Source organism: Pongo pygmaeus, chromosome 1 (assembly GCF_028885625.2).
Source record: "Pongo pygmaeus isolate AG05252 chromosome 1, NHGRI_mPonPyg2-v2.0_pri, whole genome shotgun sequence".
Taxonomy (NCBI): domain Eukaryota; kingdom Metazoa; phylum Chordata; class Mammalia; order Primates; family Hominidae; genus Pongo; species Pongo pygmaeus.
In genome coordinates this window covers 217,514,489-217,528,838 of record NC_072373.2, presented here as the reverse complement: position 1 = coordinate 217,528,838, position 14,350 = coordinate 217,514,489, and the positions used below count along the sequence as shown (strand labels likewise).

The 14,350-nt window shown below is 52.1% G+C and overlaps 1 protein-coding gene across 1 annotated transcript in view; it reads right to left on the bottom strand.

Moving 5' to 3' along the window:
* The window catches only part of LRRC38 (leucine rich repeat containing 38), a 42,570-nt gene extending 35,488 nt beyond the window's left edge, over positions 1-7,082 (bottom strand). The window contains exon 1 of the mRNA XM_054438085.1: positions 6,042-7,082. Coding sequence (XP_054294060.1) covers positions 6,042-6,672 — 631 coding nt within the window. The 5' untranslated portion in view covers positions 6,673-7,082. The remainder of the gene's footprint in view (positions 1-6,041) is intronic.
* Between the last annotated feature and the right edge of the window lie 7,268 nt (positions 7,083-14,350).

Sequence of the window (14,350 nt, the reverse complement as noted above, 5' to 3'; positions counted from 1 at the left end):
CAAATGTACAGTATAATATCAATCTGTTTAAATATACATATACGTAAGAATACAACTAGAATAAAATACAGCAAAACTTTAATAGCAATGGAATTCTGGGTACCTTTTATTTTCTTCATGAAACATTCGGCATTTCCCCAGTCTAATAACAGGAGCCTGTTATTTTTATCATCAGGAACATAAAGCTGCTTTTATTTTCTCAAAGAAGAAAAAGAAATAGAGTCACCTGGGAAAAAGGACCAGTGTGACCTTCAGGCAAGCACCAGGTTTGTCCCTTAGGCTGAAATACCATTTATGTTGTCAGTACGACAAGAACTCCTCATTGCTCTGACCAAACCAGGCCCTCACAGTGTCTGACATCAGAAAACGGAAGTGGAGCTTCAGGGAAATGGGGAGAGGCTCCCCTGGCAAGTCCCAAGTCAGATCTGGTAAGCTGATGGGGTTAAACGACGTGACCTGCCTGCCATGATGCCCTTCCTAGACAGGATGTTATCTTCAGGGTCTGCCCCATGGGGGCCCCAAGCCCCTGAATACTCAGATGCTCCAGATGCCCTTTAGTGGATCTTTTCTGGGAAGCTGTCTCCACCCAGGAGACAGGGTTCACAGACCCAAGGCATGACATGTGGTTCTGTTTAATTCCGCTCCAGTCCATCCTTCCTCCCAGCCTTGCCCTCCCTACACCTCCATGCGTCAAGGTTGTAGAGCGAGAGAATCAGCTCGAATCTCTTTCCTAGTGCTGTAGGCTGTGACCTTCAGGCCACACGTGGCTGCGGCTAGAAAGGGAGCTGCAAGAGGGTGCCTGGGTGAATGCAGCCTCCTACCTTGACACCTGCAAGTGCCCCTCCTGTGATACACTCCCAGGCATGTTGTGGGCTGTGTCAGCTGCTCTGTGCCCCTCCAAAGCCAAGCCCAGAGTCCAATGACCCCTACCAAGCCTCATGCCCACTGGCCTCGGTTTCTCAAACCCAGCAGCATTTTCTCCCTTATGGCCCAGGACCAGGGCTAGGGACAGCATGTGTAAAGTCCTTCCACACGGTGACAGCATCTCAGGCCCATGAGCCCAGAGCCCCAGTGCACCCAAGAGCTCTGCCCTCCCTAATGCACAGAGACTACGGCCCCCTGAATTCCAGCAGAGGGGTCTTTGGAGCTCACGTGCCTCCCCAGGCCTCGACTTCCCAACTTTTAAAACCAAGTCAATGTCCCCTTCCCTAAAACTGTAGAACTTTAGACTTAGGAGGAGCCTTACGGTCCTCCTACCTACACTCTTTAAGAGAAAAATCGAAGGCACAGAGGACAGGCAACTTATACACAGTCCCACCGTGAGTGAGTTACTGCACCACAGAGCCAGCGAAAAGCCCCAGCTCTCTCATGCACAGGAATCCCCTGGAGGTGTGGAGCTTGCTAAAATGCAGATCCCCAGGCCTCAGCCCCCTACCCCCAGGCCCTCATTCGGTCGTAGATCTGGGGGCCTGTGAATCTGCACTTCACACAAGCTCCCCTGGCAATTCTCACGCCGGTGGTTCTCAGGTGCTCCCCACTTTTGTGTCTTTATCTCCTGCCCACTTCGCTGGGCTGCTGTGCAGAGAAGACGATGGACGATGTGAAAGGCTTTGAAGATCACTGCCAGATGAAGACAGTGTCCTTGCACTGCTTCCTCGTCTCCTCTGAGCCCTCCCCACTCTTTCACTGTGCCTTGGCTTCCAGATCTGGAGCCCTTTCTAATACTTAAAAAGAGATCAGCCGGGCGTGATGGTTCACGCCTGTAATCCCAGCACTTTGGGAGGCCGAGGCAGGTGAATCACTGACGTCAGGAGTTCAAGACCAGCCTGACCAACATGGAGGACTGTAATCCCAGCTACTCGGGAGACTGAGGCAGGAGAATCGCTTGAACCTGGGAGGTGGAGGTTGCGGTGAGCCGAGATCACGCCATTGCACTCCAGCCTGGGCAACAACAGTAAAACTCCATCTCAAAAAAAAAAAAAAAAGAGATCATCACTGTCCTTTTGGCTATACATTGTGCTAAACTGCTTGAAACCCCACTGTCTCACAGGAGAACCACCAGACCAGGCCACTGTCACCCAGAAGGATCAGTGATGTCGGGGCGGGGCGTGCTGGGGATACTCTCATTCTCCTTTTTTTTTTTTTTTTTTTTTTTTTTTTTTTTTTTTGAGACAGAGTCTCATTCTGCCACCCAGGCTAGAGTGCAGTGGCGCAATCTTGGCTCACTGCAACCTCTGCCTCCTGGGTTCAAGCAATTCTCCTGCCTCAGCCTCCCAAGTAGCTGGGATTATACGTGCCCACCACCATTCCCAGCTAACTTTTTTTGTATTTTTTAGTAGAGACAGGGGTCTCACCATGTAGGCCAGGCTGGTTTCGAACTCCTGACCTCAAGTGAACTGCCCACCTAGGCCTCCCAAAGTGCTGGGATTACAGGTATGAGCCACCACGCCTGGCCTCATTCTCGTTTTCTATGCCTATCAGAAAGAATTGGGTGTGGGTTCAACACTCCTGAGTTCAAGCTCATCTCAGCCACTATGTAACCTGTGCAAACCTCTTCACTTCTTTGCACCTCTTCTGTTTCTTGTTGGGTAACCCATAGGTAAAGGTATCTGCCAGGCACTGCTGTTGTATTAAAAGACACAGCTCTTGTAAACTACAAGGTGGCTTGCACCCATAAGGTAGGGTGGTAGGGTTGCCAGATAAAATACAGGATCCCCAATTAATGTTAAATTTCAGAAAAACAATAAATAATGTTTTGGATACGTCCCAAATATTGCATGGGACCTACTTATACTAAAATATTATTTGTCATTTATCTGAAATTCAATATTAATTGGGCATCTTGGGTGTTTTGGTTTGTTGTATCGTTGTGTTTTGGTTTTTGCTGATTGGCTGCTGGGTATTCTGGCATCCCTTCGCCGTCCTCCCACCAGCAAGGCAGTTCCTTCTCAGTCCTCAGACTCAGATTCCCCCAGCCCCTAGACCATGGAAGAGCCTGGACAGAGGGTACCACTGGCCCTTGACAGCCTTTCCTTTCTCCCCTCTGCTGTATGCTCTGGGGCTGAGTGCTCCCCATCAGCCCTGTGGCCACAGGGGGGAGGCTCACCTGGCAGACAGCACAATGACTGCAACTGTCACAGCTAGACAAGGTCACAGAGCAAACGCTCTGGGCTCTGTCTTGCTTCTCTGGAGGATAAGGGGGCAGGGAAGCAAGGGAAAGCAAGGGTAGGATCCTCTTTGCTCCTTCCTTCAATTTCCTCCCCTGGAAGAGGCAGAAGGCCTGCCTAGAAAGCCCTGGAGCTTGTACCCTAATGGAGCCTGGTTTTCTCTGGCAGGAAGTGGGTGGTCCTCATGGAGGAGGTGCTGGGAGATAGGACATCCTGGTGCACCCCCAGCTCTGGGTTTAACTCTCTGTGTGATCTAAGGCAAGTTACATCACTTCTCTAGTCAAAACAGGATAATAACAGCAACAATTAAAACACTTACATAATACATACTGCGAGCCAGGCACTGTTCTCGGTCCTTTATAAATAATGCCCTTTTAATCCTCCTGACAAGCCTAGAAGGTGGATACTGTACCAGCCCCATTTTATAGATGAGGAAACGGGTACAAAAAGATCACACAATCAGTAAGAAGTAGAGGCAGGATTTGAACGCAAGCAGCTTGGCGCCCGTCTGGGCTCTAAGCTGTCTCTGTGAAAACTAGAAAAAGCACAAATGCAGGAGGAGGAGGGAGGGGGCGGTGAACACCTGTTGATCACTTACTGCACACTAAGCAAGACGGTGTCCTTTACAGAGATGATCTCATTTAAATCTCACAGCAAGCACGGCAGAGGACACCGTTACCACATTCTGAATCCAGATGCAGAGAAACTGAGGCTTGGAGAGGTCAGGGACTTGCCTAGGATTATAAACCTGAGTCCAAACCTGAATGCAGGTCTCACTTCAAGGTATGTGCTGAGACCTCCACCACCCACACTGCATCTGGCTTACAGTTTAGGAGACACTCTTGGGCCACACAGCATGGACAGTGGCAGTGAGACCAGAGCTACTCACGGCACTGCACCTTGCGAGGTGCCCTAGAGCTGTGTCCATGCTCTCCCTACTGGCTGAGACAAAGCCACACCCCCAAACCCTGTTCCCAGGGCTCTGGACACGGCTCCTTGCTCTGAACTTGTCCATCCTTCCTCCAGTGTTTCCCATCTGAGTCCAGTTTCTCCTCTACATCACAGACAGCAGGAGGAGGAACATTTCACTCCCATTGCTCATTACTTTCACCCACATCACCTTGTTTGGATCTCAACAACCACTGAGTGGGATGGACTATGCAGCATTACCCATGTCTTGATTTCACTCAAGGGGAAAGGTGAAGCTTAAAAAACTGGAGTGACCCACCCAGAGTCCCCCAGATTTTAGGCCGGGACTTAAACCCATGTCTTCAGACTCCAAATCCAGGGCTCTTTGGAGATCTCAGAGGTCAACGCAAGTATTCTAGAGATGAGGAAACTGAGGCCCAAATGGAACAAGTGGCCTGTTCAAGGTCACAGTCACCATGGCAGAACTGAGACAAACCCACAGCTCCTGACTTCTTAAAACCTTGCCTTCACCTGGAAGACAACTGGAGCCAATAAACCAACCCAACCAACAACAGGGGTGAATGGTGCCAACCCCACTGAAAAGGAAAGGCAGAAGCAAGCAGAACCGAGGTGTACCCCATCCCACCATAAGCTCTTCATCCAGTCACTCCTGTCTCCAGGACCGAGTCTACTGGTGGGGAGGGTCTGGGGAGCCAGACAAGTGGATGAGGACAAAGTTTAAAGGTGGGGACTCTGCACCCTGCAGGCCAGATCGTTTTAGGAATTTCAGCCAGCTTAGGCTGAAAGTGATGGCTCAGGGGCCTGCATTTGCTGAAGCGTGAGCACCCCGAAGCATGGGGTATGTTTGATGACAGTCGGGAACGAAAATATGAATGCAGGAGTTCAGCACACAGATGAACAGCATCCTTGATTTCTCCGTAAATGGAAAAAAAAAAAAAAAAGATATTCTGAAGCTAAATCTGCATGTATGTCACCTTTGATGATGTGCGCCTTGCAGCTGTGGTTCCAATTCTGCTGAAATCTTGGGAGCAAGGCAGGAGGCAGAGTTCAGCTCTGAGAGGTCACTGCGGGCACTGGTGCTCATAGGGTCACAAGTGGAAGGCTGGAATCCACTTGGGGGAAGGACACCCACCTGCCACCTGCCTCCTCACTCAGGGTGCTCATCCCTGTGGATGCTGGAGTACCCTCCTTCTCAGCTCCACCCCTGCTCCCTTCCTGCGGGCCTTAATGGAGCCCCTTAACTCCCTCTGCCCTGGTGTTCCCGTCTGCCAGGTGGGTTTGTATGCCCACGCCGCCATTGGAAGCGTGCACCAGGAAAGCAAAGGGGGCACCAGCCCACTACATTTTGGTTCAGGTTTTTCACATCTGGCTGAAAACCCACAGAGAACTACAAATCATTACTGCATCATTGGCTCTTAATGGGCTGCCATTATTCCTCATCAGAAATCTTCCACACCCATATTAGACAGAAGAGCAAACTAGAGCTGAGAAGCTGAGAGGCCGGGTTAGGCTGGGAGGCTGCTGGAGAGCCCTTGGAACTGCCTGACTCCTCGTGCACGGTACTGAGAATACGGCCGTTTCCCCACACAGTAGTAGGCTGCGTTCCGCTTACCAGGGACCCATAAGTAATCCACACCAGCCAGTCCTAGGACCCAAAGCCCAGGGAGATGATCCTGGGCATCCCGAGAACGGGAAGGTCGCTAACTTGGGAAAGTGAGTTACTGGAGAAACAGGGGAAGAAGTCCAGCCTCAGGGTTCAGAAACTCCAAAGAATTCCAGATGTGTCCCTCTCCACCCACTTCCCCAGCAAAGACCCAGGAAAAGTTCAGGATCCCCCAAGCCTCCTCTTCCAAACTCAACCCACGGCTCCTCGCACCCAGACTGGGGTCTGGGGTGGCCTCTCCCTGCCCCACTCCCTCTCCCAGCCCAGCCACCTCGGCTCACCTTTGGGCAGTTTGGATGCGTTCTCCTGGATCCAGGAGAAGAGGTGGGCGAAGTCACAGTCGCAGAGCCAGGGGTTCCCGTCCAGACGCAGGGAGCGCAGCGCGGGCAGCGCAGCCAGGGCGGCCACGCTGAGGCTGCGCAGGTTGTTGTCGTTGAGCTCCAGCACCTGCAGCGACTCCAGGGTCTCGAATGCGTCCTCGTGCACGCCCGCCAGGTTGTTGTTAGCCAGGCTAAGCTTCACCAGCCTCCCCGCCGAGCGGAAGGCGCCGGCGCCCAGCTGGGTCAGGTTGTTGTAGCTGAGGTCGAGGAACACGAGCTTGGCCGAGCCGCTGAACGTGCCCTCCTCCAGCGAGCGCAGCGAGTTGTTCCTGAAGTCCAGGTAGACCAGGTCGCCGTAGAAGATGAAGAAGTCCTCGGGGATCCGCTGGATGCGGTTGCCGGCCACCAGCAGCTTGCGCACGTCCAGGGGGAAGGGGTCTGGCACGCTGGGCAGCCCGCGGTCGCGGCAGTCCACGGTGTGCGGGTCGGTGCAGGCGCAGCCCGTGGGGCACGCGTGCCCGGGCGCGAGCAGCAGCAGGAGGCTGCAGAGCCCGAGCGCCGCGGCGGCGCAGGCTGGGGCTCGGGGGCGCATGGCCGGGGGGCCCGCGCCGGCCGCGGCGACAAGGAGGCGGCTCTCGGAGCGAGCCCTGGCGCGGGGCGGCGCGGTGAGGCACCGTCTGCCGGGCGCGGAGAGCCACAGGGCGGCCCGGGCGGGGAGGGCGTGCGCCCGGGCGTGCGGGGGCGATGGAGCGCGGCGCGGACGGACTAGGGGGCCGGGACAGCTGGGATGGAGAGGGGAGGGGCGGGGAGGGAGGGGCAAGGGACTCACCAAAGGGTTTACCCGGACAGGAAATTAACCCGCTAGAAAAATCTCTTGGGAGAGGCAGGAGCGTCAGGGGTGGCCGAGCGGCCGTCGCCAAAACGCGGCCCCACCCTGGCAGCTGATTTCCGAGATCTGGAAGTAAGACGCCGCGCGCACCGGGCAGGCTGCACTCGACGTCTAAGTTCAGTTACCAAGCCCGGGAGCGGTTTCCCTAAGGCGTGTCCCGGGCGTGCGCCCTGCCCCCTCGCGCCCGCCTGGTGCCAAAGCACGCTCCCTGCACGTCACCCTATGTCGCCAAAGGGAGTGGGACCTGGGTCACTCTGACTCTGCTCCGGGGGCAATCCCCGCAGGTTCTCGGGTGCCGTGCCAGGGGCTGCTGGTCTGAATTTGGGCGGGGTTCCAAGGAGAGAGAGATAGTGACTGGTCTTCCCTCTTCCCTCCCCCACCTGCACTTGAACCATCTTAGGCCGGAGGGTGAGCGAGGCAGGTGCCTGCCAGGGCCCCCGCTGTGGCCCGAAAGAAGGCCAGGCCAGTCAGCACTTTCCATGCTGGCCCCGAACTTCTGGATGGAACTGGCATCCACGCAAGGATCAGCTGCTGGTCTGACAGGTCCAGCCGCTGAGGCTCTGAGGCCTGGAGTCACCAGGCCTGGCTTCCAAGCTGTGTGGCCTCAGACCAGTGCCTCTGCCTCTCTGGACCTGGAAGCTCCATTTGTGAAATGGGAAAGGGTAATATATACCTCACCAGCTTTGGCGGAGGACCAAGAAGTCAAAAACAAAGTTCAAAAATTATCTTTTCCTCTCTCCCCCTCAAAACCCCACCTTGGATAGCCTAGGGAGGTGGTCAGAAACGTGCCAAGGCTGAGATGAAAGGACAGTGAGGAATTGCTGATGTCAGCCTCTGACACTGGCAGGAAAATTCCCTCTTCACCCCTCCCATGCCAAACTCCTTTCCTTCTGTCCCACCTCATTCTAGAAACTTCTGTATGGGGAGGGGTCCCCACAGAAGCTACCAAGAGATTGTCCTGCTGTTGGCTATTTTGGTCCAAATGCCCTAGAACTGACAGACTCCCACTAGACCAAAATAACCCGGGGAACAGCTGTTGGGCAGCAGGCCCCCAGAGACCCTGCCCTGGCCCCTGGCCGTGCTAGGGATTGGTGGAGCCTTGGATTCTGAAGCCATAAAGCTCAGCCCTCGGCCTTCTTCCAAAGGTACAGGCCGACTTGATGCCTCTGAGCCATGGGATGAAAAAACTGATCCCCTGGGATGGAGCCAAGGGCTCAACAGATGAGCATATTTGCAGGAGCCCTGGGGAAGAGGCGGGGGAGACCCAGGGGGAAGCTTTGAGGCACCTGGAGTCCTGCAGCTCTTCCCCTACTTACATTCCAAGCCACTAAGCCAGACCTCCCTGAGTTCTCCATCTCTATCTCCACTCTCCCAGGGTGCCCAATTTGCCGTTGCCATCCCCAACTTCAAGGGCTCAGCCTTCCCACCCCAGTCTCATGCTCTTGAAGAGGCAGGTGCCTGGGGGAGTGGTCTGAATGCTCCCAGAGTGGATGAAAATGCTTCTGCCTACATAAATGATGCATAAATTAATGAAGAGTCACACAAAGTGCAGGCAGGTGGCAGAATAAACACATCTCCCACCCTTGCAACTCTACAAAAGCAGCCTGAACCGAACTGTTGCCCTCTGCTAATCTCAGGCTTGGTTCTGGCTGCTCCCTCCTGTACTGAGGGGAACCTATTACTGGTTTGAGCCCTTAGCATCATGGTTTCATGACACCCGCATTTGGTTGGGCTGCCATCTTGCATGTGCACGCCCACGTGTCTGTATGTCTGAGTGTGTACACAAGCTCTCCCTGCCAAGTGGTGTGGTTGGCTGGAGCACTGGCCTGTATGAATCAAGACCCTGTGTCTGGTCCTGGCCCCACCGCTAGCCACAGAATCTTTCACAAGCCACTTGATCTTTCTGGGGACTTCTCAGCCCGGGTCCCCAGATACTATGAAGAGGAGGTCTTTTCAAAATTTAAAAAAGTCTGGTGAAAATTAGGCCTTTATCTTTGAGGAGGTCTCCCGGATTAAATACTGCAATTCTTGCCAGCGAACTTAATGGTAGCACTAGTCCTTTTGTGCAGAACCGGCATTCATAGGTGACTTTAAGAAAAACAGAGATGAGTTTCTACTGAATAAATGCAATATTTAGTTGACAACGGCTTGCAAAACGGGAATGCATGGTACTAAAATATTAAGAGGGGCTCTTGGTAACAAACCTGTTGAGAAATACCACTCCTAGCCTTGGTTTCCTCATCCTGAAACTAAGGAAAAAATACCTTTCTTCTTCCTTTCCACAGACAACGTGAGGGCCGCATGGGGAAGTATTTGTATGGAAACATGATTTGAAAGGTCTTTGGAGAAATATTGCAGATAAAAGTGGCCACAAATCTTGCGATGGCAGGAACCACTTGTTTCATCGAGTGTCCCCCAAAGTTCCTTGGATCCAAATGTAAGCATTCTTTTCATTAATATCAGCAGAACTAGACAAGATCGGGCTTTGCCGGGGGCAGGGAGGTATCTCACATTCCAGAGCTCCCATCCCTTGGGGGAAATACAAGCTTTGCCACCTCTAAATTTTTCCCCCAACAAATAAAACAGCCATGACCTCAGCAAGGTCACAATGTGAGTCAGTGATAGGCGATGGAAATAGAACACAGGCATTCTGAGTCCCCACCTGCGCCATTCACCAATTCACCCACTCACCCCCTCCCCAGGAAGGGAGTCTCTTACCCTTGAGGGCGAACATTGCAGGTAACAAACATTGCAGGTAACAGGGAGGAACGTTGAGAGATTCCACTTGTCAGCTCTGTTTCTGTATGTATTCTCAGAGTCAGCACACTTTGTAATTCCTATTCAAAAGGCTCAAAGCAGGAGTGTGGCAAATACCCAAGGTATCCCTATGATTTAAAAACCTGATGTCGTGTCTTCCCCAACCCCCACCCCCATCGGAATCCTCACTCCTCTCTGTGTTCTCCGAGCTACAGAGCACGTCGTGTCTCACTCTCCATCCCTGTGCAATTGCCCATGAGGTTGGGCCTTGGGAAGCTATGTGCAAGGTGGTCCCCAGGAAACCCACCACGCGATGCCTGGTTGCTGTAAGCAAGAAAAATTCAATAATAAGAATATCCCCCTTTGTTCACCAGACAGACATCTAAATTAGCCAAAATCCTATGCCTCAAGTCGTAAACAAGATGCTGCCAGTATTTTATGTGCAGAAGTTGAATTTAGGTGCAAATGCTAGGTTTGAATAAGAGTATGGCTGGTGTCTGGTGATGTCATTTGCGTTACTGGCGTATTTCACCTCTGATCAGCACCTGGCTGGCCTGGCCAGGGAGCGTGAGGACATCTCATGGGCCCCAGGAAAGGAGACACTCTCTAGCCTTTTACTTGGGGCAGCCTGCCTCGATGGAACAGGCTCCCTGCTCCACAGACACAACCGTGTCTTTGTCACCAGCCCGTTGACTGGCTGCAACTGCGGCTCCATGTTCCCGTCCCACGGCCGCTGCCCTTTTTAGCTACCACCGCTAAGGGGTACCACCTGCTGCCCCCACTGCTCAAAACTGAGCGCTTCTCTCAACGCAGTTTATTCCCTGGAGCAAGGCTGGACCCACGTTTTAAAAGAAAAACTGCTGCCTCTAGTTTCGCCTCTGGAAGCAGGAAATGAATCTTCCACCAGCCTAAACGGGAGCCAGAGTGGTGGTAGCCGTTGGGAACGTGGGTTTGAAGTTAAACAGATCTTGGGCAAGTTGTTTAACCTTTCTAAGCCTCAGTTTTCCCATCTAGGAAATGGGATAATACTAATATCTACTTCACTGGGTTGTTATGAGGATGAAGTGAGGTGTCTGTTGAGGGCTTAGCAGTGAGACTGACACGTAGTGGAAACACAATACATGGTAACTGCATGATGATCTATTTCTCTCTCTTCCCACATGGAGCAAATAAAGGTTTCGTGTACACGGATATTCTTCAGATAAAGAGCTTAGGTGTTTGTTTCTCTGGAATATATTGACTAGCGATGCCCTAACATTCTAGAGTCAGAACCTAGAGTCAGGTCTAGAGCCCCGAACCGCTCCCTACTCCAAGTGTAGCCCATCTGAGACAGACACAGACACACACACCCCTGAGCCTTCTCCAGCTCTGGTTGACTTTGTGATCACAGTTATGGGGGAGCGGCTTCCCTCCCTCTGGCCCGCTGGCTTGGTTGGTCTGAGCGTGGGCAGGCTAATGAGACTGAGGACACAGGGTCAGTCTCTCAGCCTGGCACAAGGAGACATCTGCTCTCTGCTCACAGCCGGGGCTCCTAATGCTGGCCAGCCATCCAGCAAGTGTGCGACCTTGGGTAGGGTTGGAGGAGGTTGGAGAGAGTTTCACCCTGTCTGTCTCAGGAGGAGAAAAACGAGAATCTAAAGCGCCATCCTCCCACAGGTACGAGTTGCAAGCCCTGGGAAGCCTGGGAGTCATCCCCAGTTCCTCGTTATGTGATCCTCTCTGGATCCACTGGCAAGCCCCCCTTGCCTCTACTTCTCTGCATCTCCACCGCTACCTCCTGAACCCAAACCGGCATCATCTTTTACAGTAGCCCCTGGCTGGCCAGCTGGCTCCCACTCTTGCCCATCCCCCACCCACACAATATTTAAGGAAGCCAAAGTGACCCTTTGAAAATACATGTCAGATCAAGTCACCTCCCTGCTTAGACACCTCCAGTGACTTCCTGTGAGTGGCAGGCAGCCTTCTAAGATGACCCCCAATGATCCCCACCTCTAGGTATTCCTTGAGTGGAGGTGGGACCCATGACTTGCTTCTAACAAATAGAATATGGCAGAGGCAATGAAGGTCAGTTCTGTGTTCAGGTTCTGTCTTGCTGGCAGACTGCGTCATCTCCCTGAACAATTCGTCTCCTGCACAATTTGATGAGGAAAGCTATTCTGTTGGAGAGACCCTCATGGTGAGGAACAGGGTTGGGGGTACTCAGATCAACAGCCTCCTGAGGAGCTGAATCCTGCCAACAACCACAGGAGCTTGAAGTGGGGCCTTCCCCAGTTGAACCCAGAGAGACTAAAGCCCAGCCAACACCTTGACTGCAACCTGTGACACTCCTTGAAGAAGACCCAGAGAAAGCCTGCCCAGACTCTTGACCTGCAGAAACTGTGAGCTTTGAAATGTGTTTTGTTTAAAACTGCTAAAAGGGGGTAATTTGTTACACAGCAATAGCTAACTGATACACTAAGGAACTTAGAACAAGAGCCCACCAGATCCTGCATGGCCTGGCTTCATGTTCCTTCCCCCACCCCCCTAATTTGGGACCCCTCTTCTCTTGGTTCACCACACTCTAGTCTTTTCATACATGTAATTCCTCATGTTTGTTTCCACCACGAGACCTTTGCCCTTTGGTGTGCCCTCCACTGGAAGTACTTCCTTCCCAGCTCCTGGCATGGTTGGTGCCATTTGGTCATTTGGACTGTCTCAGCCCAAATGTCACCCCCCCAAAATGGCATTCACTGACCTCCTATCTTTCTCCAGTCACTCTCCCTTGTCTTCCTAAGTTGCTTCCCTTCTTTTCCCAGCTTCAACATGTTTATTACCCCCTGGCATTTCTCAGCTTGCTGGTTTGTCTACTTATTCACGCTACTTTCCGCCACTAAAATGGAACCTCTATAAGGGCCAATCTGTTTATTCATTCATTCTTTCTTTCTTTCTTATTTATTTATTTATTTATTTAGAGATAGGTTCTCACTCTGTCGTGCAGGCTGAAGTCCAGTGGGGCAATCATGGCTCACTGCAGTCCCAACCTCCCAGGCTCAAGAGATCCTCCAACCTCAGCCTCCCAAGTAGCTGGCACTATAGGCACATGCTACCATACCTGGCTAATTTTTTTTTTTTTTTTTTTTTACTTTTTGCAGTGATGGGGGGGGTCTCACTATGTTGCCCAGACTGGTCTCAGACTCCTCGGCTCAAGTTATCCTCCTGCCTCAGTCTCCCAAAGTACTGAGATTACAGACGTGAGCTACTGTGCCAGGTCAGGCTCAATGCTTTATTCCAGTTCCTAGAATCAGCCCCAGAACACTCAAGAATTGATTAATTAACTAATTGTCACCTGTAAATGATGCCTGTCAACTAGGCTACCAGTTTCTCAGCAGTATCTCACCTAGAGAAGCTCATTCATCATTTCTGGTAGAGCAAGGAACTTCATCCCTCCAAAGACAGCCTTGGCTCTCTTTCCCAGGAAGGAACGAGATTTACGTGGGGAGCACAAAGCACTCCAACTGTACCCCTGAAGTAGCCTGGGAGTTTGGGGCTCCCCCAAACACATATCTAGTTCCTCTTCATCAAAAGCATGTGGCACCCCATAAATGATGTCATCACGTCCACCTTTGCGCCTTTATTCATACCCTCTTCCTGGCTTGCCTCTCACCATGTTCCCAGTTTGCTTAAGGAAATTTGGCCTCCTCCAGGAAGTCCTCCTAGAATTACCCTGAACAATTCCCTGGTCCCCTTTATTCTCCATTCCAGGAGAATAAGTGCTATGCTAGGTATGGAGCATAAAGAGGGCACGGGTGTAGCCTCATGCTCAAGGAGCTCAGGGCTCAAGAGACAGCCACAGGAAGAAATAACCACTGTTTCATTAGAGTTGGGACTTATGTGTTGGTCTCTAAAACTCGAATTCATATAGTGTTATTAAGTATACCAAAATAGAAGCTGTACATTTGGGTAGAGTCAGAGCTAAAAACCTTGGCCCTTGAGCCAGTTAGCCCATATTCAGATCCCGGCTCCATCCCTTCTAAGCTGCTGTTCTTCTGCAAGTGAAGTCATCGCCATAAGCCTCGGTTGTTTCCTCTGTAAAAGGGGGACCCACCGTGTCTACCTCATAGGGTTATTGTGAAGATTCAATAAGATAATATACAAATTAGCATTTGGCACAGCACCTGTGGGATTCTCAATACATAGTAGCATCGAAGGTGCAAACATTCTCATCCATTTGGACACCTCCAGCAAAAAACTTCTCTTGCCTGCTTAATATTCCAAAGGAAGGCATTGAACTGGGTCCCGGGGAGACCAAGACAGAGTAGACAGCCTCAGTTCTCTGGTGACTCACAACCTCCTTGAAGAGACAGGCCACCCGCAGCAAGGACTTGTCCTGTACAGTAACTGCCAAACAAGTACTGTGGGTTAATAAATGTAACAGGCATTTGGAGGAGTCAGGGATGTCTGGGCCGGGATGATTGGAGAAAGCCACATCTTGACACAGCGGACCATATTTTCCAAATCAGCTCTCGGAGCATACGGCCATGTGGCTACACGCTTCTCTACCCCGGCACACAGGGTTCCCTGCCAGTCCACTTGGCAGGCCCCTGCTCACTCTCAAAAATGCCATGTGTTCCTCCGTGAGGCCTCA